Genomic DNA, 22312 nt, shown 5'->3' on the forward strand with positions numbered 1-22312 from the left:
ACAAAACAATTAATTCATCAATAAATTGAATTTTTCTTGGAAATGATATTAAAAATATTAAATAAAACTTGCAGTATAAATACCCCAACCCTTGTGACATATACCTATATTCTATATCAACTTCAAAATATTATTACCACGCATAAAACTAGCTCCAAAAGGGCTCTCTTAAATCTTACTTAACAAATTCTTTTAAAAATGATAAAAAAAAGTATGGAATTATTTATATTTTATCTTCTTCCCGTCAAAATTGTTTGTTTTCTAGCAGTAAAAGCCTGCTTTTCTTCAAGACTATCCAAAAATCTAAATAAAAAATATTGCTTTAAATTCGATAAGAGTTAAATTTTAATCCAAAAAGGCTAAATGCATCGCATCGACAATATCAATTTTTTCAAGAGATTTTGAATTTTTTGTTGTTGTAAAACCTCTTGCAGCATTCCTCCTGATTAAAACTAAACCTAACCTAGAATTGGGTATTTCTATCCAGTTTTTTTTGTTTAGGAATGAATATTTTTTGCCCGAGGGAATAAAGGATGGAGAAATAGCTCATCATTTATTCACATTCACACATTCACATAATGAGTATATTCATTACTAAACAAAAAAAAACTGGATAGGAATATCCTTCTCATTTAAACAAAAACTCATTTTTATGCAAAAATGTGGTTTAATTTTGGTTTTTAATTTTATTATTTCTCCGAAGTAGTCATTTTTTCCCCCGAGGTAATTATGCTTTCTTTTAGTAATTAATAAAAATTCTAAAATCTTCCAAAAAAAATTTCAAATCTTCAAAAAAAATTCAAAAATCTTCTACAAATATTTTCTCAGATTTTCAAACAAATATGACTGTATAGACATGGGAACTTCAGTCGTGCGAGGCTTGTTGTGCAGAACTGAGATTCTGTTCACGGTTGCCATGCTCGGGGGGAAAAAAAAGACTACCTCGGGGATAAAAATGATACCAGGGAAAAAAATGATACCTCAGGGAAAAAAATGACTACCTCGGGGAGAAAAAAAGAATATTTACATCCACTATTTAAGGGGTCGTTTATGTGAGAATGATTTTTCAGCCTGGCTCAGTACCGATTCTAATCCAGCGAATCTTAATTAGTTTTGAAGCCAAACTAAAAATGAATTACTTCACAATTGATTATAAAATTGGGAGTAAAAAAGGGTTGTTGATTATTACCTGCATTTCTCAGATTCAGATATAAGACTGCAAACTTCCGCATTGGGAGTACCTTCTACCTCAACTATGCCTCTAGCAAGTTCTTCATTTACCTATAATATAATTTATAACATTATTTTTATTGGTAGAATTTGTATGAAATTTGATAATATAATCCAATCTTTCATATCTATAAGTATTGAATCGGATTAGGTTTGTTTGTGTTTCAAGGAGAACAAAATCTGTCTGTAATTTATATCATATCTACGAATAATAGGTTCTACTTTATTTTTACAGTAGCTTTTAATAGGTTATTTTAGTTAAGGTTAGGTAAATGTTAATGATTGCTCCGCAGGGTTAGGAAATATGCCCCACAGGGGTTAGAAATAGGAGAAAAGCTACTGTGAAAATACAACGAAACCCACTACTTCGTTTTGTTTCTATGATAAAATCTTATTGCGGGAAATATTATTCGATACACCTTATACCAAATAACAAATTAATTTGAAAAAATCACGAAACCTATACGTATTTTCAGCTGTTATTGGGGGGCAACACAAGTCAAAACACAACTTACCCTTGCTTTCCACTTAGTTAGTCCAGGCTCCAGTTTAGAAAATACAGATATATAATCACGACAGTACCCAATTTTTCTGAACAAATCTGGAATTAATCCTACTATCCACGGAAAAGTGTCTATGATACAATATGATACACGATTTTAAGGTACGGAACTGGTTTTAATCCAGCGGATAAGAAAAGGATTCGGAGCCAGAAATTAATATTTATTTATCTCATTGTATGTTAAAATCAAAAATTGTAAGATTAATTCTGCACCGAAGGCCCGGGCAAACAAATCTGGTATTAATTATATGATTTTTTATTTCATTATTCATGGAAAATTGGGGTACAGTCCCTTTCGTCACAACGCGTTCCTTCGTATTTTTACAGTAGCTTATTATTTTACTTTGTATTACCTGTTTAAGACATCTTTGTTGATAGTTTCCCATCTGTATTGAGGACTATTTCCATACATCAATAATAATACTCTTTTTATCTAAAAACAGAGGCTTTTATATCAAACTATGTAAAATTATAAATGATAGAAGAAGTGTTTGAAAATTAAAGAGATTAGTGATTACCCATTATTTGGTAAAATTTTAATTTTAAAGGACACTTATATATTAAAACAAATCTATTTTGATACAAGATTGATTTTCATGAAAACTTATACCTTTATTAAATAAAAAAAATATATATATATACCTGTTGTAGTGGGACAAAGTGATTCAAATAACAGCCATGTAGCATCATAAAAATGAGGGAGTTTAGAGGAGAAGTGGAGTTTATTACGTCACATGGCTGAGTCTTGAGTCACTTTGTCCGAATACAGCAAAAAATGAAAAACTTATGTCTGACTACTTCAGGCAAATTAAAGGCATAAAAAAATATTAACAAACCTGCATAATCAGAAAATGAGTTGGAGAAACGGTTTTGGATAAAATTTGGAGGAGATTTTCTAATTTCTTGACATCATTCCCGCACATTGATACCAGCTTTTCCAGTGAGGAAGTCTTGTCCTAAAAATAAGGTTGTTTTAACAGTTCTCTCTACAACTAGGGTACGTACGTTCAGCGGTTTCCTAAGACAATTTATACAATTTTCTACGCATATTCAAAAGCTTTCAGTAATTATTATCTATATATTATGCTATTTTATGTTCATAAATCATAAATATAAGACAGTTATAAATAAAGGAAGAGTTCAAACTTTTTTGGATTTAAAAAAAAATAGCTTTTAGTAAGTAGTAGATGATCATAGAATTTAGATATGCAATCGTTTTTTTTGTAGAAAATTGCTATTATGAACAAAAATAGTAAGATCTTTATTTTAAGAATTGTAACTAGCCAATCACAAACAATTCATTAACATTATCATTTAACAAATAGTTAAATACAAAAAAATAGTTTATTTTTAAAACTTTCTTACCAAAACATTTGAAAACTCCACTGGCTGATCACATTTCTGACAAGCCCAAGGTTCCTAGTTATATGCATTATTTTATTTGTTACTACTCTTATATATATATATATATACTAGCGGTTACGCCCCTAGAGGCCTCTAGTGGCACTGGAGGAGGGGAGAGTCGAATTTGATAACCCAATTTATTATTTTAGATTTTAGAAGAAAAAGTTAAAACAAATTTTGGAGGGGGAGAATTTTTTTTTGGGGGGGGGGAAGTAATTTTTTTCTAGAGGCGATTTCTATTGGGAGGGTGGTGGTACCCTCCCCCCAAAAAGTTATAAACCTTCCCAGGACCTATGAGAAGCTACCCTGTTAAGGAGAACCCGATCGGTTCAGCGGTTAGCGAGATCCTTCGGTACAGACAAACATCCTTTTACTTTATTATAAGGATACTAGCGGCTTCGCCCCTAGCCTCTAGGGGCTTTGCCCAAAGAGGTGATCAAAAAAAAATTAAGGTGAAATTCGTAAAAGGACCAAGGAAATCTCCTGCAAAAAAAACAAAAAAAAAACAAGGAAATCTTCTGCAATAAAAAAAATTGAGGGGGGATTTTTTGTTTTTGGGGGGGTTGGGGGTGTCCCACCCCCCAAGAAAATATCTTAAAACCACCACAGGACCAGTAGGTATATTCCCTAAAGAGTAGAGCCCATTCGGTTCAGCGGTTACCGAGATCTTAAGCTTCAGACGGACAGATAGACGGACAGACATCGTTCTACTTTGTATTATAGATATAACCAAGTACGTATATAGAATACGTGGATATTGTGAGGGATTCCCTTATACCCTGATAAAATGTTTCTCCCAGCTGGCTAATAAAAAGAAACCTTCTTCACCCCCCTATTATGACTTTACCACATTCCCTCCCTGAGTATGGAGGGAACGTATTGACCAATATATGAGGACTATATCAGCAACCTAAATTAACGACAAAAAAATCCACATATTCTATATAAATTCAAATAAATTAGTTTGTCTATATACATTTGTCTGTCCTTCTAAGTTACGTTACATATAAAAAATTCCTAGGTTTACAAAAAAATAACTCAAACATTACCGAGCCGAAATATCATGATTGTTGATTTACAGACAATATGGACCAAAATTTACTTTCCTGAACATCATTTCGATATACCTTACTTTAATCAGTAAAATTGTCCTCTTCAATTTTGTTTGGTATTACATGAATTAATAAACAACTACTTGAGATTACCTTAAAGTTTTTAGATTTTTGTATCACCAATCCATCACAGCCTAAAATGTATTTAATTTTCATCAATTTAATTTGATTTATAAAGTACTAGCACTCACTACTAGCCTTATGGGGATGGCGGAGGATATCAGGAAAATAGCCCCAACCCATAGCAAAATATTTATAAAGCTTCCCTGAAAAGCACAGCCCACATAAGCTTCATATAAAAAAAAATTTCTTAATTTTTTCGTTTTAAAATTAAAGCAAAAAAGAAATCCTTTTCTAAATTGAAAGGAATTAGCAGTTGAATATTTATTATCAGATACAAATTTTTAAAAAAAGTTAATAAAATCTTGGTATACCTTTCTTTGAGCAGATTAGAGAACTGGAATATGTTTCTAACTCAGTCGGATCGACACATCTTAAAGCAAGAATCTTTTAATTTGTCTGTTCTTCTTAGAATAATATGCTTATGATTGTTTTAGCCATTTTGAAAACTTTTTAAAAGTGAAGCTTTTCTATAATTAGGGTCGGTCCATACGTCTGTCCGTACGTGACGGATAGCTTTTTTAGTTACTCTAGGCATGTTAGAATTGTCCTATCGATTTCTAACTTAACACGATGATTTCTAATCTGTAGTAGTTAGATATGATTTAGAAACGTAGCAACTTTATAATCGTTACCAGAATGTCCGTTCGTCCATTTTAAACATGTTGATTTTTAACTTTTTATGAGATATAATCATTCGATTGATCTGATTTTTGGAGTACTGATTCCTATTATAATAAGTATACAATATTATAAGCGAAGAAACTCGTCGTCTGTCATACCGTTTCGTAGCTTCGCTTTTATGGATGTTGTCATCCTTGTTTGGCTTATATTTTCATTGTAAATTTTTTGGCATTTAAAAAAATGTTTATTACCTGGCGCAAGAGCATTGGAAGTTCCACAACGAATCAAACTCAACCTGTCTCTTTATATTACCTAAAAAAAAAATAATTAGTAGCGCAGCTACACTATGATTAGGGTACTAAGTCTATTATGTAGTCATAATTAACATCATAAGAAATTTACAGTATTAAAAGTATTTTTTAAAGTTTTTCCGCAAAAGTTTAATATCCTTTTAAAAAAACCTAATAATATTTTCGTTACTTATTGCAATAACTAAATAAAAAATTGGCAAAAATAATTTGAATTAAATCTACCTAAGGTAGGAGTTTTATAATTTGTGGTAATTTCTTCTCCTTTTTTGATATCAACAGTTGCAACCAAACAGAATGAATCATCTTTTCTCCAGTGCCTTAAATAAGTTATAAGGAATTTATTGTACTTGGCTATCAAATAACCTATAGCAGGGGGGAGGAAAGTTTAACTCCTACCCCCCTTTCCTGTTTTATCTAACTCATTTTCTTTGTGTATGGAATAGAATGCTATAATTAATTGACTTTTCAAATTAAGAATTGGGTCGCATATTAGAATTGATATTTTTAAATATCATCATCCTAGCAGGCACAGAATGCCAACAAACCTGGCAGGATCATCCAGGTAAAGAGTCGCGCGTTGGTTGTAAATTTAAAGTTCTTACTGAACAGACAGCTACCACAATGCTCAGGGGCTTTGATTCAGCCAATTAAAGCCATTTGAAATTGCCGAAAATTCAATATGTTTGTCTGAATCACAAACCCTAGTCCCTGGCAATGCAAAGAAAAGGTTTATAAAAGACTTAAAAACCATTAGAAAAACACCAATTAGCTCTGTATAAATAAAGGTGTAAACTGACCTTGTATTAGAAACACAAGAATTGTTGGTTATACTGAAGATGGGATACAGGGCATGGCGCTTTGCTTCCCCTAGCAGAAATTTATTCTTATTAGTTTATTTATTTTCCTGTCGGCTATGCACTTAATTGCCTCTAGGGGCATTTAGAGGGGGGAGGGGTTTAATCGACCCTCCCACTTTCAGTTTCATATTTGTAAAAATTTGTGGGGTAAATTTCTCTTGGGGAGGGGATGGTACACTCCAAAAAAATAGATATAAACCTTACAGACAAACTTAAAGTTCACTGAAAGATTGAAGCAGGACATCTGCCATATAATTAAATAAATATACTGGTGTAAACAAATTATTTCTTACCACTGTAAAAGCAAAATTATTTATAGTTGCGAAGCTACTCCATATTTCACTTTGTCTTTTTAGTAGCGAAGCTACTCTATAATTCGCTTTGTCCGTCAGTCAGTCCGTCAGTCAGTCAGTCCGTAACGCTATGGGAGAAATGGGATTTACTCAGCTCCTATAAATGATAGAATGCTAAAATTTTATGATAGCATTCCTTTTAATAAGGAGCACAATTAACTATAAAACATCAATGGCGGTCGGACCGCTTTTTAGCAGGTTTTAGGCTATTTTTGTATTTTTCACATTTTTCTCCATATCTTTGGTATTTATGGTCCGATTTCCAAAATTTTTTCAGTTATAGAAATCAAAATTAAATTTCCTTTCTTTTCAAGAAAACAACTATGACGGTCAGACTACCTTTTAACAGGTTTTAGGCTATTTTTGTATTTTTCACATTTTTCTCCATATCTTTGGTGTTTATGGTCCGATTTCCAAAAAATTGTCAGTTATAGATATCAAAATTAAATTTCCTGTCGTTTAAAGAAAACAACCATGACAGTCAGACTGCCTTTTTTGCAGGTTTTTGGCTATTTTTTTTTTTTTTCCTTATTTTTCCATTTCTCTTATGTATATGTCCGATTTTCCAAATTTTTTAAGTTAAGGATACAAAATTTAATTTGCTGTCGTTTTAAGAAAACAACCGTATTCCCATCCATGAATTTTTGGGCTTCGCTACTTATGGATGTTGTTATCCTTGTTTTTAGTCTGTCTGTAATGCTATGGGGGAAATGCGATTTTCTCAGCTGCTTTTGAAGATAGACGGGTGAAATTTTTGGTGAAGATTCCCTGTATCAACGAGCATCAAGTTTATAATTTACTTTGTCCGTCAGTCTGTCGGCCATGCATTAAAGACATTAAATTTAAAATATTTTTATTAATATATCAGAAAGGTTTAGTGATTTCTAAGAATTATATCACATTTACCAACATAGTCTCTATAATTCATTTTTTCTATTTGTCTTTCCATGAATTTTTAGTGCTTCGCTCCTAATGGATGTTGTCATCCTTGTTATTATTATAGTTAATGTTACCGCCCACACTAAAGCTTGTGACTCCATTGGTTTGTAGTAATCCAAGGGCGTGCTTTATCTTCTCTGAATCAAATCTGAATTGAAAAAATATTAATGTTAAAATTTTGTTTACATTGTGTAATTTGATTTTTAGAACAGAAACAACCATCAAGTATTACATCTAGTTTTTGTGTTATTTAAAACAAGGACGGTAACATCCATTAAAGCGAGGTTCTGAAACAGTAGGACAAGGGAATATTAAGTTTAAACAAAATTGCAAGTAATTTTGTTGCAAAACTGCATAAACACAGGATACTGGAAATACTTACTTAAGAACTTGATTATAGAGATGCTTCTCTTTTAACAATGTACCTTGATGTAATATGAATCAATATTCCAAAAAATCTGATAAATAGGATAATGTTATCACATTAAAATGGTCAAAAAGGATAAAATGGCGTACGGACTTTCTGGAAACGATTATAAAATTGCTAAGCTTCCTAAATTGTAAATAACTGTTAAAGGAATCATCATGCAAAGTTTGATATTTATAGTACAATTCTTAAAATAACAAAAAAGATCTATCAAATGCGAACGGACGTTCAGAGCCTATTTATAGAAAAACCTTTCTAAAAAAAAGTCATACTTATGTTTCTGTAGGAAGGCAACACATTTGTTCCAGGCAGGTTTGCCGTTAAAGAAATCCTGATGATCCATTAGAGTTTGAGTTAGCTCCCTACTACTAGCATCTCTTTCTAAAGCCACCAACAATCTAAACAAAAATTTCTTATCAAACGTCTAAAGTAAATAGATGCGCTACATGTCGTGCAACGGTTGTGGGTATAGGTTGGGGGGGGGGGGGGGGTGCATTGAATTTTTTTTTGGGGAGGAGGGAGTCAATCAACCCTTATTAATTGTAGTTTTACAAAGAAAATTTTAGAAATTTGGGGGGAGGTAAATTTTACTTCTTTACCAATTTGATTTGTGGAATTATAAATTTTAGGTATTTTTGTCAAAAAATTAGATATTCTAAAATTAGGTATTTTTAAATTAGGCGTTTTTAAAATTAGGTATTTTAATTACGCATTTTTAGTTAGGCATTTTTAAATTAGGCATACATAAATTAGGTGTTTTTAAATTAGGTGTTTTTATAGTAGGTGTTTTTAATATTAGCTATTTTTAAAATTAGGTATTTTTAATTAGGCATCTTTAAATTAGGTGTTTTGTCCCCACTCCCTCTAAATGTGTTTAATATATATTGTACTTTCTTAAAAAGGTACATTTTAAAGGGATATAACAGTTAGGGAGTTAAATCCATTTTTATAGAAGCAGAAATATAATCTTTGATTATGGTTTGGACCCTCTAAAACTGTAATCTACCTTTCCACTTTCCCCTCTCTTGGTGAATATATCTTCAACGCCGATACGATTTTTGAAATGTTAGATTCTACTTTCCCTTCTCTTGGTGAAGATATCTTCAACGCCGATACGATTTTTGAAATGTAAGATTCCACTTTCCCCTCTCCTGGTGAAGATATCTTCAACGCCGATACGATTTTTGAAATTTAAGATTCCACTTTTGCCTCTCTTGGTGAAGATATCTTTAACAAGAGAGATAAAAGTGGAATCTTATATTTCAAAAATCGTATCGGCGTTGAAGATATCTTCACCAAAAGAGGGGAAAGTGGAAGGGTAGATTACAGTTTTAGAGGGTCCAAACCATAATCATAGATTATACTTCTGCTTCTATAAAAATGGATTCAACTCCCTAACTGTATAAAGAATTAGAAAGAAATAAGAAATATGACAAACTTATGGATGAGCACCAAGCATCTGAGGAATCTGTATTCAAAGGGGGTAATACAAAAAAATATATAAAAATCTAAAATCATCTCTAGGATTAATTCCTAAAACATGTCCAGAGAGCTCAATCTGTTCAGAAGTTATTACAATCATAAGATTTGCCCGATAAAAACCTCAATACTTTAAATGATTTATTTATTGTAAAATGGTTCCTAATAACAGACAAAACATAAACTAAATTGAATTTATATGATTTTTACAAATACAATCCTAACCTATGAGCTGCTAAACAGGAGCATATTTCCTTTTTTGATAGCTGTTCCTTTGCTGCATCAGCAAGCAATTGACATTCTGATTTATGCTTCAGCTGGCAACCTAGAATTTGAAATATTTCCCTCTTGTGTGACTACTGTTTTTGACTGAATCAAATAAAATTGAAATAAACCTAAACAAAAGTGCATACTATGTTATTTATGGCTTTGCAAAAATTAGCTATGAAAAAAATTTGAACAACTATGAAAATTATACATGTCACCTGCTTGCCTTCCTCTACATACCCAGGTTGAACAAACAGAACACTTTTTGGTATCTAAATAAATAGTGTAATGTCGTAAAAGATGTAATATAATTGCATTTACATGGGTATTAAAGTAATAAATATATAGTTAAAACATTAGAGATATTTTACAATAGCCAAGTTCATAAGGGAAGAAGACAAACTATACATATCTAACAAATAGCAGGTCCCACAAAGAATAGTTATTTCTCGCATCGTGTTATAAACAGCTTTCCGTGGATATAAAAAGTACAATTATAAGATTAAAACCAGTTTTTTTAGCCCCGAGATGCCAAAGGCACGGGCTAAAAAAACTGGTTTTTATCATATGATTGTACATTTTTATATTCATAGAAAACTGGATATAATACGATACTAGACATAATGTTTTCGTATGGATGAGATCAGAATAAATATGTGAAAGATTTTTTTTTATTTAAATGTACCTTGTTGTTTATAGCACTCTAAACAGGATTCATCCTCCATATCTAGAGGTCCTTCTATCAATGCATAATCCTGCACAACTATTTCACCTGCCTGAAATATAATTCACTATCATCCTGATTTGTTTTACTCGTATTATAGACATCTTTTCGCGGATATTGCATATATGCTATACATTATTTATTTGTATGGATGAGAACCGGATCTAAGAAAGCGGATATTATTACTTCGAAGCCATACTGGAAATTAACTTATAAAGAAAACAGGTATAAAGAAATGTTGGATCGTGGAAAGAAAACGAAGCAGTAGCATAGCAGCTTTAGAGATAGGTTATTTTAGGTTAGCTTAAGTTATAATGTTAATAATTTCCACACAGGGTTAGAAAATAGGCCCCGCAGGGGCTAAATATAGGAGAAAAGCTACTGTGAAAATACAACGAAACCCGTTACATCGTTTTTTTTCATTATACGAAATTTTATCTGTCCCGCGTCTTATATTTACTGCACCTTTATGTTTGTACTTGCTATCAGGCCCCTTCCAGCTCCAGCAATATTTTCTACACACCAAAGGGAACATTGCCCGCTTCTAAAGAAAAAGAATTGTTCAAACATATAACAAAAAAAAATAAGAAATGTTTTTATATTTTATGTATATGTTAGGTATTTGTTCTGAATCTGATTTATCAAGATTAAAAAAGAAACGTGCAGAAATGGGGTTTAGGGAGTTGACACCCTTAATGACAATGGTCTATAACACCCTGATAAACAGACAACGGAGGTTTCAAGTTTAAATTTAAATACATTCCTTTGTTACACAACCCTTCTAAAACAGACAAGGAGGATGACAAATTAAAAAAGTCACAAGCCCACTAAAATTTAGGGGGAAGTGACTTATTAGAGTAAAAACTAGAGGGAGAATGGGTTAAATAACTAATTAACTCCCCATTGCATCAACCTTGTGTAACCTTTCTATTGGTTCTTTGTAAAACAACCAATGGTGTTGCTTATATCAACACAGCCAAGTAGCAGAAAATAATTTAGAAACAGACAAAAAATGTCTTGGAAAAGAAAGGGAGGTAGTTGTCTGTATATAATCTATACTATAGATCTGTTAGTGACTTAAAGAAAATTAACGTTTTCTCGTCCTATTAAGGAAGGCTATTTCTAATTAATAAGCTACCAAAAACAAAACAGATGAATAGTGTAGAGGGATTAAAAATCAATATTTCTTCCATTGTCCTAGTCTAGCATACCTCTTGTGAAACTGAATGTGATTAGAACATGATTGAAGGGGGCAATCCTTACATTTCTGTAGGTCCTCGGTCTAAATAAAATTTTAATATAACTTCAACATGTATCAATCAATCCATCAATATTATAACAAGTTACATTGCATATCTATGATACACAGTAGTATGATGTCTGTCCGTCCATCCGTCTGAAGATTAAGATCTAACTGATTAAGTAACCGCTGAACCGATTGGATTCTACTCTTCCGGGTATTGTTTTAGTTTCTTTTAAACATTTGTTTTTATTAAAAAACATTAGGAAACCTTCCTTACCCCGTAGGGTCAAATCCCCAAAAAGGCTAATTGTCAGGAAAATATTAAAAACATTAAAATAGAGACAATATTAATCTAATATATAAAAAATAGCTTTATAACCTTTAGGGAAAAGCCCATAGAGGCTAGGGGTGAGCTCGCTAGTGATATTTATATAATACTCCGTTTAAGGAACAGGCAGGCGAAAACTTAACTAAAAATTCAATACATCAGCCATTTCACAGCCGCAAATGGTAAACGCAAACGCTCCCATTTGTTAAAATATCAATAAGGATTACAACATTCATGAAAGCGATGCAAACTGTCAGACAAACGAACTATAACATTTATAGAGTAAGATCACATTTGATTTTAAATTTTATTCATAATTCTAAAATTATGAATAAATATATGGGGACATTGTTTAGATAAAAGATGAATATCATAGACCTAAATTTAAAGACTTAAAGACGATAAGACTAACTTCAATTTACATTTGAAATAAGGGTGGTGGATGTCGGATTACTATGTTTTCTAGGCACTTTAAGAGAAACCCCGAATATTATAACAATATTTTAGATTAAATTATAAGCTTTATCATTATGATCATTACATTAACTTTTAACTATCTTAAAATTTTAAATAACTAAAAGGCAAACAATGTATTGTACATAATAGATTATAAATAATATGTATAATACTTCAGCTACGCCCCTAGAGGCCTCTAGTGGCGATTTTTCTTGAAAGGGTGTTGGAATCCTTCCCCAAAATAATTATAAACCTTCCCAGGACCTCTGAGAAGCTACCCTCTGAAGGAGAACCATATTGGTTGAGCGGTTAGCGAGATCCTTCGGTAAAGACAGACATGCATCCTGTTACTTTATTATAAGAACTAGAGGCTACGCACCTTGAAGCCTCTAGGGCAATCAATGAGGAAAACAGGACCTATGAGAGGCTAACCTCTGAAGGAGAACCATACCGGTTCAGCGGTTATCGAGATCCTTCAGTATATACAGACAGACATCCTGTTACTTTAGTATAAGGATATGCTTGACCTGAGGACAAAAATAGCAGTGCATTTTCTTGTTGTGTTGTAACTCTGTCAGATTTTCACCTATAACTAAGAGTTTGAGAAAGCCACGCTCAAACATTTCTACATACACATATTCAAACAAGTTTGACCAAACGTAGCGCAGCTTCAGCATTATCTGTCAAAGCCAAGAAAACTAAAATATTAAAAAAAATCTTGTTAAACATTTAGTAAATGTAATGTTTAACAACGAGAGGGGACAATGGATTCGACCGTATATTACACTGGTCCCCAAAGTCTAAAATTGATGTTTTCTCATTTGCTCTACAACTTTGGGGACTTTATTTCTATTTTGATTGGCTGGCTTCTTAAGTTAAGAATTCAAACGTTTCAACCTATAATTGTAATCTTCAGAAGGGATTATTTTGTGCATAATCTTATGGATGTACATCAATTTATCGGCAATTGTCCTATCCCTTTAGATCCTTGAAAGTTTATACTATAATTAATGTATTTTTATCAAATATCTGGAAAAATTACCGTATATGTTTGTAAGTTTGTATGCTGCATACAGTTTTACGTTTAAATTGGTGTTCAGAGTATAAAAGAAAGTGCTTTTACTGAATGATTCACGGACAAACCCTAATTATAGAGATGCTGCGCTTTTTTTGATGTACATACACATTGTAACTAAAACTAAGGGGAATTTTGTTGTATTATGAGAAACTCTGCTAAATGACTAAGTAGCGGCTACGCCCATAGAGACCTCTAGGAAACTTGAGGTGGGCGGTAATTATTTGATCTAGGGGCTATTTGTATTTGGAGGGTTGTGGTAACCTCCTCCTAAAATTGTTATAACCTCCAATATTTTTTTTACAATTTTTAGGTTAGGTTAGGTTAGATTATATTGCTAGGTGGCCGATCGCTGCGGTCATATCAATATCAACAGTTCAGGCTATTTTGTACTAGAGGCTATTTTGTCCGAGGCTATTTTGTCCTAGAGACTATTTTGTCTGAAACTATTTTGTCTGAGGCTATTTTGTCCAAGATTCGTTCCCACGACCTATGTGAAGCTAAACTGTAAAGAAGAACCATATCGATTCGGCAGTTAACCAAGATCTTTCAGTACACACAGACAGACAGGCAAAGATTCTGTTACTTTTATATAATGATGTATCTTCGTATGTCACTGTATAACTGTTCAATTTTACGTCCAACACTAGACATATTTTAAGACTGCATATCTAATATAACTACAAAAGAATAATTAGATTGAGCGTGCGAATATTTGTAAATCAATCGGACCATCATTCCCTAGAGGGTGGAGGGAAACTCCCCCAAAATGAGAACTATATCGGTTCACTGGTTCGCGAGATCCTTCAGAAATTTTGAACCTCAGATGACAAGATCAAGAGCATCACAACAATCCATCACATAATGAAAATCTTTCTCGTGCTTTTTATTTAACCTTAACCTGACAAGTATATTGTAACTCAAATATTATACATACATATAAGTGTTTTTTTTTATTATTTTACAAAAAAGCTATGGATGTAGGTATAAATGCTAGTGTTGGATGTATATTTGGCAAGTGTTTAAATTCGCAATGGTATTTTTGACAGTCATGGATGTATTGTTGACAGTATAATAATATATTAAATGTAACTTTGCCAGGAGAATCAATTTTATTGTCATTTATACAGTCCAAATTCAGTTTTCCATAAATACACCCATCTTACTGGCGAAAATACATCCACAGTACATTTGCTGGATGTGTAAATGGCAGTCCCCCAACCCCAACAGGTCTGTTATTCATGTATTCAAGATTTAGATTTGTAAGTTACATTTATATGAAGTACGCCACACCTTTTTGCAAATATCTGTTTATTGCAATAATCGATATATAATACACGTGGATATATATTAAAAATATATGTTGCTAATATGGACTTCATCCAGTAGGAGGGAAAGGGGAGGGGGTATTGAATTGTCTTTTTTTTTAGCTTTCTGCGAGCATCAATTAATTAGTGTACATGAAAACCTGGTGCAACATCCAAGTAATAATATACCGATTATTGCAATGTATGTATATAAAGATAGACCTATTGCGAGTAAAACCAGTTATTTTGTTCAGTGTGTGGTTTATATAAAATATTTCAGTTAAAGACAATCAGTGACTCGATTCTGAATATTTAGTGAATTAAAAATAGATAGCTAGAAAATTTTTTTTTCCCATAGACAAAAATCAGGAACCTTAACTGCAAACCTTCCATGTCCTTTCATATCTCTGGTGTATTTGGTCAGATTTTAAAGAATTTTTGTATTACAATTAGATTTTCCGATTTCTTTTCTATGTAGATGAAGTTTTATTTTCTTACCTTCTATTGAAGAAATATAGTTGATTTTATTTGTAAAGAGGCCATTTTCGAAAAAGCTATCAGTTCAGTATATAATTTAATTTTTCTGTCAGTCCATTTATTTTTCACGGAGGTTTCGTGATTTTGTGCTTTAAAACTAACTAGCGGCTACGCCCCCAGCATCTAGGGGCTCTATATTCGAAGGGTAAAAAAATAGCATAAAACCAAACCCAGACTTATTTAAGAAAATTAAATAGCCTAAAACCAACTCAGAGCTTATAAGAGGCTTCACTGTAAAGAAGAACCATATCGGTTCAGTGGTTAGCGAGGTCCTTCGCTACAGACAAATAAAGCTGATTACTTTATATTATAGTCTGGTAAGCTGAGCGTTCTCGGCCCACAGGGTAACGAGTTCGGATTCAACGAGCCCTAGCCTTTAATTATTCTACCAAAACAAACAAGCAGGATTCAAGCATACAGAAATTATATATTTAAACTGAATAATATTTACAAGCAATGTTTACTATATATATACAACAGATTATAACAATGGTTAGGTTTGAAGGGGGTGTGGGACGCTAGGGCTTAGCTCCCGGCGGTAGACAGGCTGTGGGGGCAGCGGTGGTAAAAGGGGAGGCAGCGCCTCCCGGTTATATAAGCGCGTGAGGGACGCGTGATAGTTGCATGTTTGAGTCCCCTCCCCACATTTAGGCAGGCCAGTTTGACCGCTGGGTTGCGGGGTCAACAGCGGTCATGAGATAGATGGTGATATAATAAGATTAGTGCAGGGGGTTTGTTATCATAAGTCACAGCGAAGCAACTCTGTAAACTGCCTGTCCGTCTGGGTGTCGTATTACCACAACCTCCCCTTCAAGGGTTGCGTGGCTCCCGAGCCACCAGGCCTTGAACCTGGGGATACGACAGCCTATGCCTGCACAGGACAGGCTCTTCTTGAGGCACAGCTCGATGGAGGACAGCTCGGGCTACACAGGCTCCCCGGGACACTCGTTGCTCGGTCTGACTGTGGTTGGATATCAGCATTGTCAGCTCCTGGTTGGCTTCTAGGCGTGGGTTGGCGACGGCCAAGCCCCGCCGCTGGAAATTTTGCCTCGTCTGCAGGATTAGCTCTGCCTCAGCTGGTAACTGGACACGGAGGCCTAGGCTGACTCTGGTGGTTCCTAAGGGGGGAATGACGATGGCAGAGGGCGCATAGAACTCCATGGGGGCGCCTGCTTGATTCAGGTTGCTTGGTCTCCTAGCTCCTACCCGGATGGGGATGGCTGTCATCAACAGGGGGCACATGGCTTCAGCTTCGTCTTCTGGGGCGGCCTCTTCCATCGCAGTGGCTGGTTCTTCTCCTACAGGCTCGCTGCTGGCTGGCAGGTTCTCCATGTCCGCGTCAGGATTCCAGATGGCATCTCTTGGTGGCTCTGGAGCGGGCGGCGGCGGCGGTGGTTCGTTGGGCTGCTCCTGCAGGTTCTCCTCTACTGGGTCACGATCCTGGCCGCTAGGCTGTGGGGCGGCTGCGGCTGGCTGGTGCACTGGGAGCTGTCCTGGGTCGCTAGCTGCGGGCGCCGCCGCTCCAACTGGCAGCTCGGTGGCATCCTCGTCGCCGTCCATATCAACTTGGATGTCTGCTGGGATCTGGTGGGCAGTCACGTCTCCAGTGTATTTGCGCAGTCGGCCTACATGCGCGGTAACTTCTGAGATCCTGGCTACTGGAGAGGCAGGTTTGATGACATAATGTACTTCTGTAGCTTGTCTCACTACTTTCCAGGGGCCAGTCCATCTCTTGGTAATCTTGGCTGCCTTCCCTGGCACCAGGCGGGGGGCCAGGTACCAGACCAAGTCTCCAACCTCATACTTGGCCGTGCCTTCGTAAGCTGCCGCGCTCCTCCGGATGGCTCCCTCCTCCTTCTGCTGGATGGCATCATACACTGCATAGTAGCGCTGCAAGAGAGCTTGGACGTTGGCTGGAACTGAAGCATATTCGGTCTCTGGCAGCCGTAGTACCATGTCCACCGGAAGTTTGGCCTCTCTCCCAAAGAAGGCCAGGAACGGGGTCACGCCAGTGGATCTGCAGGCCTTGGTGTTGTAGGCGAAGGCGATGGCAGGCAGGTGGGGCTCCCAGTTGTTATCGTCTCTGTCTAGGAACAGGCGCATGCCTGTGTTGAGCGTCCTATGAAACCTCTCCACTCGGTTGGACTGCGGGTTGTAGGGTGGTGGATGTGTCAGGCCAATCTCAAGCCTGGAGGCCAGTTCCTGGAATACCTGGCCGGTAAACTCCATTCCATTGTCGGAATGGATCTTCAGGGGGCATCCGAACGTGGCCAGGTGGCGGTGCAGCAGGGTCTCAGCCACCGTGAGAGTGCGCTTGTTGGGGATGGCGTAGAGGCTGACAAACCGGCTGAACCCATCTTGGCAGGTGAGGATATAGCGGTTCCCAGCTGGGGTCTCTGGCAGTGGCCCCACCAGGTCGATAAATAGGACTTGCTGTGGATACCCCTGGCGGGAGGGCACGTGGATCCCTTGCTTCAGTCTCTCCTTGGTAACCTTCTGGACACACTCAGGGCAAGTCTGAACCATCAGACGGATGTCACGGGCCAGGTTGGGCCACCAGAAGTGCATGGCAACGCGGGCGATGGTCACGTCCATCCCAAAGTGCCCAGCCATGGGGGTCCCATGGGCTAGAAAGAACGCGTCCTGCTGGAGGGCCGAAGGCAGCAGGTATCTTGTCCTCTCCCCTGTCAGGGTCTGGTCAGTGGTGGTGAGGCAGCCATGCTCGTCAAGCCCCAAGGCTGGGAAGCGGCTGGCGTACTGCTGCTCGTCTCGTTCCTTGCCACGCAGCTCAGCCTTCGTTGGGGCTTTGCCATCAGCCACCCATTGGCGGACACGGAGCAGGAGGGGGTCCTGTGTCTGGGCCTCCAATACTCTAGCTGGATCCAGTCGGGCGGCAGGGGGCCGGCTAGCTGCGGACTCCCCTAGCTGGCAAAGGTTGTGGATATACTCAGCCTGCTCTGCTAATTCTTCGGCGCTAGCCGTTGGCATGTTGGCGTCTTCCCGGCGGCTGAGAGCGTCGGCGTTGGTATTCTGGGTGCCAGGCCGGTGGCAGACGGTAAAGTCTAAGGCCGCTAGCTCCTCCTGCCAGCGGGCCACCATCCCTGTGGATGTGTTCAGTGATTTCATTTGTAGCAAGGCTGAGGAATCAGTGTTGATCTGGAAGCTGCGGTAGGACAAGATGCCGTGGAATTTTCGGATCCCATACATAATGGCGGCCATCTCTCCCTTCCAGGACGGGTAGCGCGTCTCAGGGTCGGTTGTCTTGCGCCCCACGGCGGCAATCAGCCTCTCCTTGCCATCCTGGCATTGACTCAGTATGGCAGAGATGGCGCGGCTGCTGAAGTCTGTGGTGAGCTGGAACACCGCTGGCAAATCAAACCTGGGCGGCGCTCGGATGGGGGCCTTGCGGAACTTGTCCTTGAGTTGCAGCAGCTGGGCTTCCATCTCAGGCGTCCAGGTTAGGGTCTTGGCCGTCTTCTGCCGATTCATCTCGTAGGTGAGGTCTGCATACTCTGGGATGAACAGGTGGTAGTATCCAAAGAACCCCAGCAGCGCCAGCAAATCCTTGGGGGTGCTGGGGGCCGGCCAGTCCAGGATACGGTCAATATAGTCCTCCTGCATGGCTATCCCCTCACGGCTGAGGGTGTGGCCCAGATAATCCACCTTGGATCGGAACAGCTTGGTCTTGGCTGGCTTGAGGCGGATTCCTCCCCTGCGGTGGGCTTCCAAGACCTCTCGGAGCCTGGCCAGGCGGGCCCAGGTATCCTGGTGGAAGGTCAGGACGTCGTCAAGGTATGACTGGAGGTTGGCTGTGCCTAGTGGGTTTAGGACCCCTGCAATAAACCTGGAATAGACAGACGGTGCCGTAGCCAGGCCAAAGGGCATCCTTTTCCATTGATACAAGCCCCTGGGGGTGGTGAAGGCAGTGCAGGGCCGGCTGTCCTCGGACACACGGATGGTGTATTATGCGGCCACCGCGTCTAAAGCACTGTAGACACGGTGCCCTCCAGCTCGTTCTACCAACTGCTGGATCCTAGGCAGGGGGTAGCTGTCCAGTTCCAGGCACTTGTTGAGGGCTCTGTAGTCGACGGCCCAGCGGGTGCTCCCGTCCTTCTTCTTGATGGGCACCAGGGGGCTGCTCCAGGCGGAGTCTGACGGCTCTATAACTCCCTCCTGTAGCCAGGTGTCCAGTTGTTTCTCCAGTTCAGCCTCTTGCCGCGGGTTCAGATCCCTAAATCTCTGGCGGATCGGCTGGGTCCCTGGCTTGAGGCGCAGCTGCAACTCAACCACATCTGTGCAGCCGGGGGTAGAATTGGAGAAGACATCTCTGTATTCTGACAACATAGTCCAGACCTCCTTCTTGAGCAATGGGTCCTTGCGTAGGAACTCATTGTCTTCCATCTCCAGGGCCTCCCACAACTCCTGCATTTCTGGGGGCTCAGCAGGCTCTTGGAACGAGTGGAGACGCGGGGGAGGCGTATCAGAGACCTCTAGAATGTCAGGCTTGACCAGCTCCCCAGCCACTGGGAGGCCAGCATCCAGCAAGAGGGGCATCTCCCCTTCATTTACCACCAGTACTCTAAACACAGTGGCGGAGCCAGGCCTGTGGGCATACAGGCCCTCTGGGATGACAAGATCCTCCCCAAACCTCTGTTCTGGGGCAGCTAGTTGGATGGCATCCTTGGTGCGATGGCCTACTAGCTCAACAGGGACCGCCATGACCCCGCGGCCAGGCAGGACCACCCGCTTGGCTGTGCGGAGCTGGGGTGGCTGGCCATCAGTTGGAGTGACAGCGCTTAGCCTATACGTGGCTGGTGCGGGGTCAGCTTTGGCTCCGGGACCCACCGGCCGCGACTTGACGGGCTCGGCTTCTGGAGGGGCTGACGTGTCGGAGCCAGGTGTGGCTCCGAGGGCGTCCGGCCACGATTTGACGGGCTCGGCTCTGGGAGAGGCCAAAGTGCTGGGTCCAGCCTTGGCTCCGTGGGCGTCCGGCCGCGACTTGACGGGCTCGGCGCTCGGAGAGGCTGAGGTAGCGGAGCCATGCATGGTTCCGGAGGCAGCCGGCCACGACTTGACGGGCACGGCGCCGGGAGAGGCTGAGGCCTGGGAGTTGAGTGTGGCTCCGGGTACATCAGACCGCGACTTGACGGGTCTGGACTCGGGCTTGGCTGGTGGACTGGCTGGAGGTCCCAGGTAGAGGGGGCCAGGTGGACACGGCTGGCCGTTGATAAAGGTGTCGGCGGAGAAGATTGGTTCTGGAGGGCTGGCAATCTCAGGAAATGTTGTTGGCAGGCTCTCCCTCGGCACCTTGGGCACTGGGGGCAACCCCATGGCTAGCAGGTTAGCCCCCTTGTGTGCGTTGAGCTCAGCGTCCACCCAGTGTGTGCCTTTCTCAACCACACGCGGCTGCTCTGGCAGGGGGCCTGGCAGAGGCCCCTCATAACTTAGCTCTCTCTCGGCTGTCTCCCGGTCAATGGGGACGCCACGGAGTGGGATAAACTCCCCACGCACCCACAAGCAAGGTGGTTGCATGTCGAAACAGAGCCTAGTTCCGAACTCCTTGAGAAAATACCCTCCTAGGTTCAGAGGGTGTGAGAGGTTCCGGACCACAGTCACGTGGTATAGATGGAGTATAAGGGTGTGTGAGACTGCCATATATAACTCTTTTAATTTTCCTATTACCTGGAGGGGCTGGCCTTCCTCGTTAGCAGTCAGGATTTGGGTGTTGTCCGGAATCAACATGCGTTGCACGCCCATTGCGTGCATGAGGTGTTCAGAAATTACAGCAGACCCTGGTACACGGTTGCCAGAATCGATCATGGCATCAACCTGTACATGCTGGGCAGGGTCAGGAGTAGGAAACCTCACCCTGACATGGCAGGGGAAGTGGAGGTCCTGCCCTTGAGACAAGGGGGCCTCTCGTTCGGCTGGGGTTGGCAGAAACTTCGGTGGTGGCCGAACCGCAGCTATGGTGGTATCGCTTACCATGGTGGCTTAGCCTGTAGCTTCGAATCACTAGAGCTTATTAATTATCACTGGTTCAACAATTTTATATTTATTTTTATCACTTGGTTGACATTTATACACACTTATGTGTTGTTATCACTAGGAGCTCTAGGTGTGATTCTGGAAGCACTGGCAGCAGGGAATGTCCGTCCTGCAAGGTTCAGAGGGGTGACGGCGGTAGGGAATGACCCGTCCTACAGCGCCGCTGGTTCGAATCCCGAAAATGGCGGCAGGGAATGGCCCGTCCTGCAGCGCCTCGGGTTCGAATCCTGGGAGGCAGCGGCAGGGAATGTCCCGTCCTGCCGTGCCTGTGGCTCAAAATCTGCTATCCGTCGCAGTGGTAGGGCTTACTTGTGTGCTGAAGCTTCGCAGCCACACATTGCCTTCTTAAAGAGACCAGCACCCAGCTGTCTGTCTCGTAGGTTTGGCCTGGGTGTCCTGGGGCTTGTCCCAGCTACACTTGCCAATTTAGACTCAGTTCTGTAGCCGTCTGAGCTAAATTATCCGATTGCCGTGGCTGCGCACCTAGCGCTACTCCTACACGGCACGGAAAAAGCGTCTTAACTGGCGCTTTTAGCAGGCTAAATCTGCTTGCCGTAGGCCAGAGGCCCACATATTGCGTTCAAAATGATGGAATTTCGACCTAAAAAGGCCGTCTCACGGGTCAGTTGGCTTCTCAGTTGGCGGCGTCCCCTTACTTGCCAAAGGGTCCAATCAGAGGTAGAATAGGCTAGTTTCTGTAAGGCTCGATTGAAACACGCTGACACCAAGTTCTGGTAAGCCAAGCGTTCTCGGCCCACAGGGTAACGAGTTCGGATTCAACGAGCCCTAGCCTTTAATTATTCTACCAAAACAAACAAGCAGGATTCAAGCATACAGAAATTATATATTTAAACTGAATAATATTTACAAGCAATGTTTACTATATATATACAACAGATTATAACAATG

General features: G+C 39.7%; 1 protein-coding gene across 1 annotated transcript; it reads right to left on the reverse strand.

The window, feature by feature from the left end:
* Positions 1-15: 15 nt before the first annotated feature.
* Positions 16-13129, reverse strand: LOC145334984 (SET domain-containing protein SmydA-8-like). Its single transcript, XM_080180633.1, has 19 exons — positions 12964-13129; positions 11621-11691; positions 10875-10953; positions 10371-10461; positions 9904-9957; positions 9644-9743; positions 8212-8337; positions 7587-7660; positions 6161-6230; positions 5586-5680; positions 5304-5364; positions 4743-4801; positions 4402-4442; positions 3158-3211; positions 2629-2748; positions 2146-2225; positions 1746-1821; positions 1190-1281; positions 16-303 (listed from the first exon to the last, which is right to left on the reverse strand). The coding sequence occupies exons 1-19, from the start codon at positions 13111-13113 to the stop codon at positions 231-233; spliced, it is 1566 nt and encodes a 521-aa protein (XP_080036759.1). The 5' UTR covers positions 13114-13129; the 3' UTR covers positions 16-230.
* Between the last annotated feature and the right edge of the window lie 9183 nt (positions 13130-22312).

This window comes from Acartia tonsa, chromosome 13, assembly GCF_053477335.1.
Source record: "Acartia tonsa isolate MP-2025a chromosome 13, ASM5347733v1, whole genome shotgun sequence".
Classification (NCBI taxonomy): Eukaryota; Metazoa; Arthropoda; class Copepoda; order Calanoida; family Acartiidae; genus Acartia; species Acartia tonsa.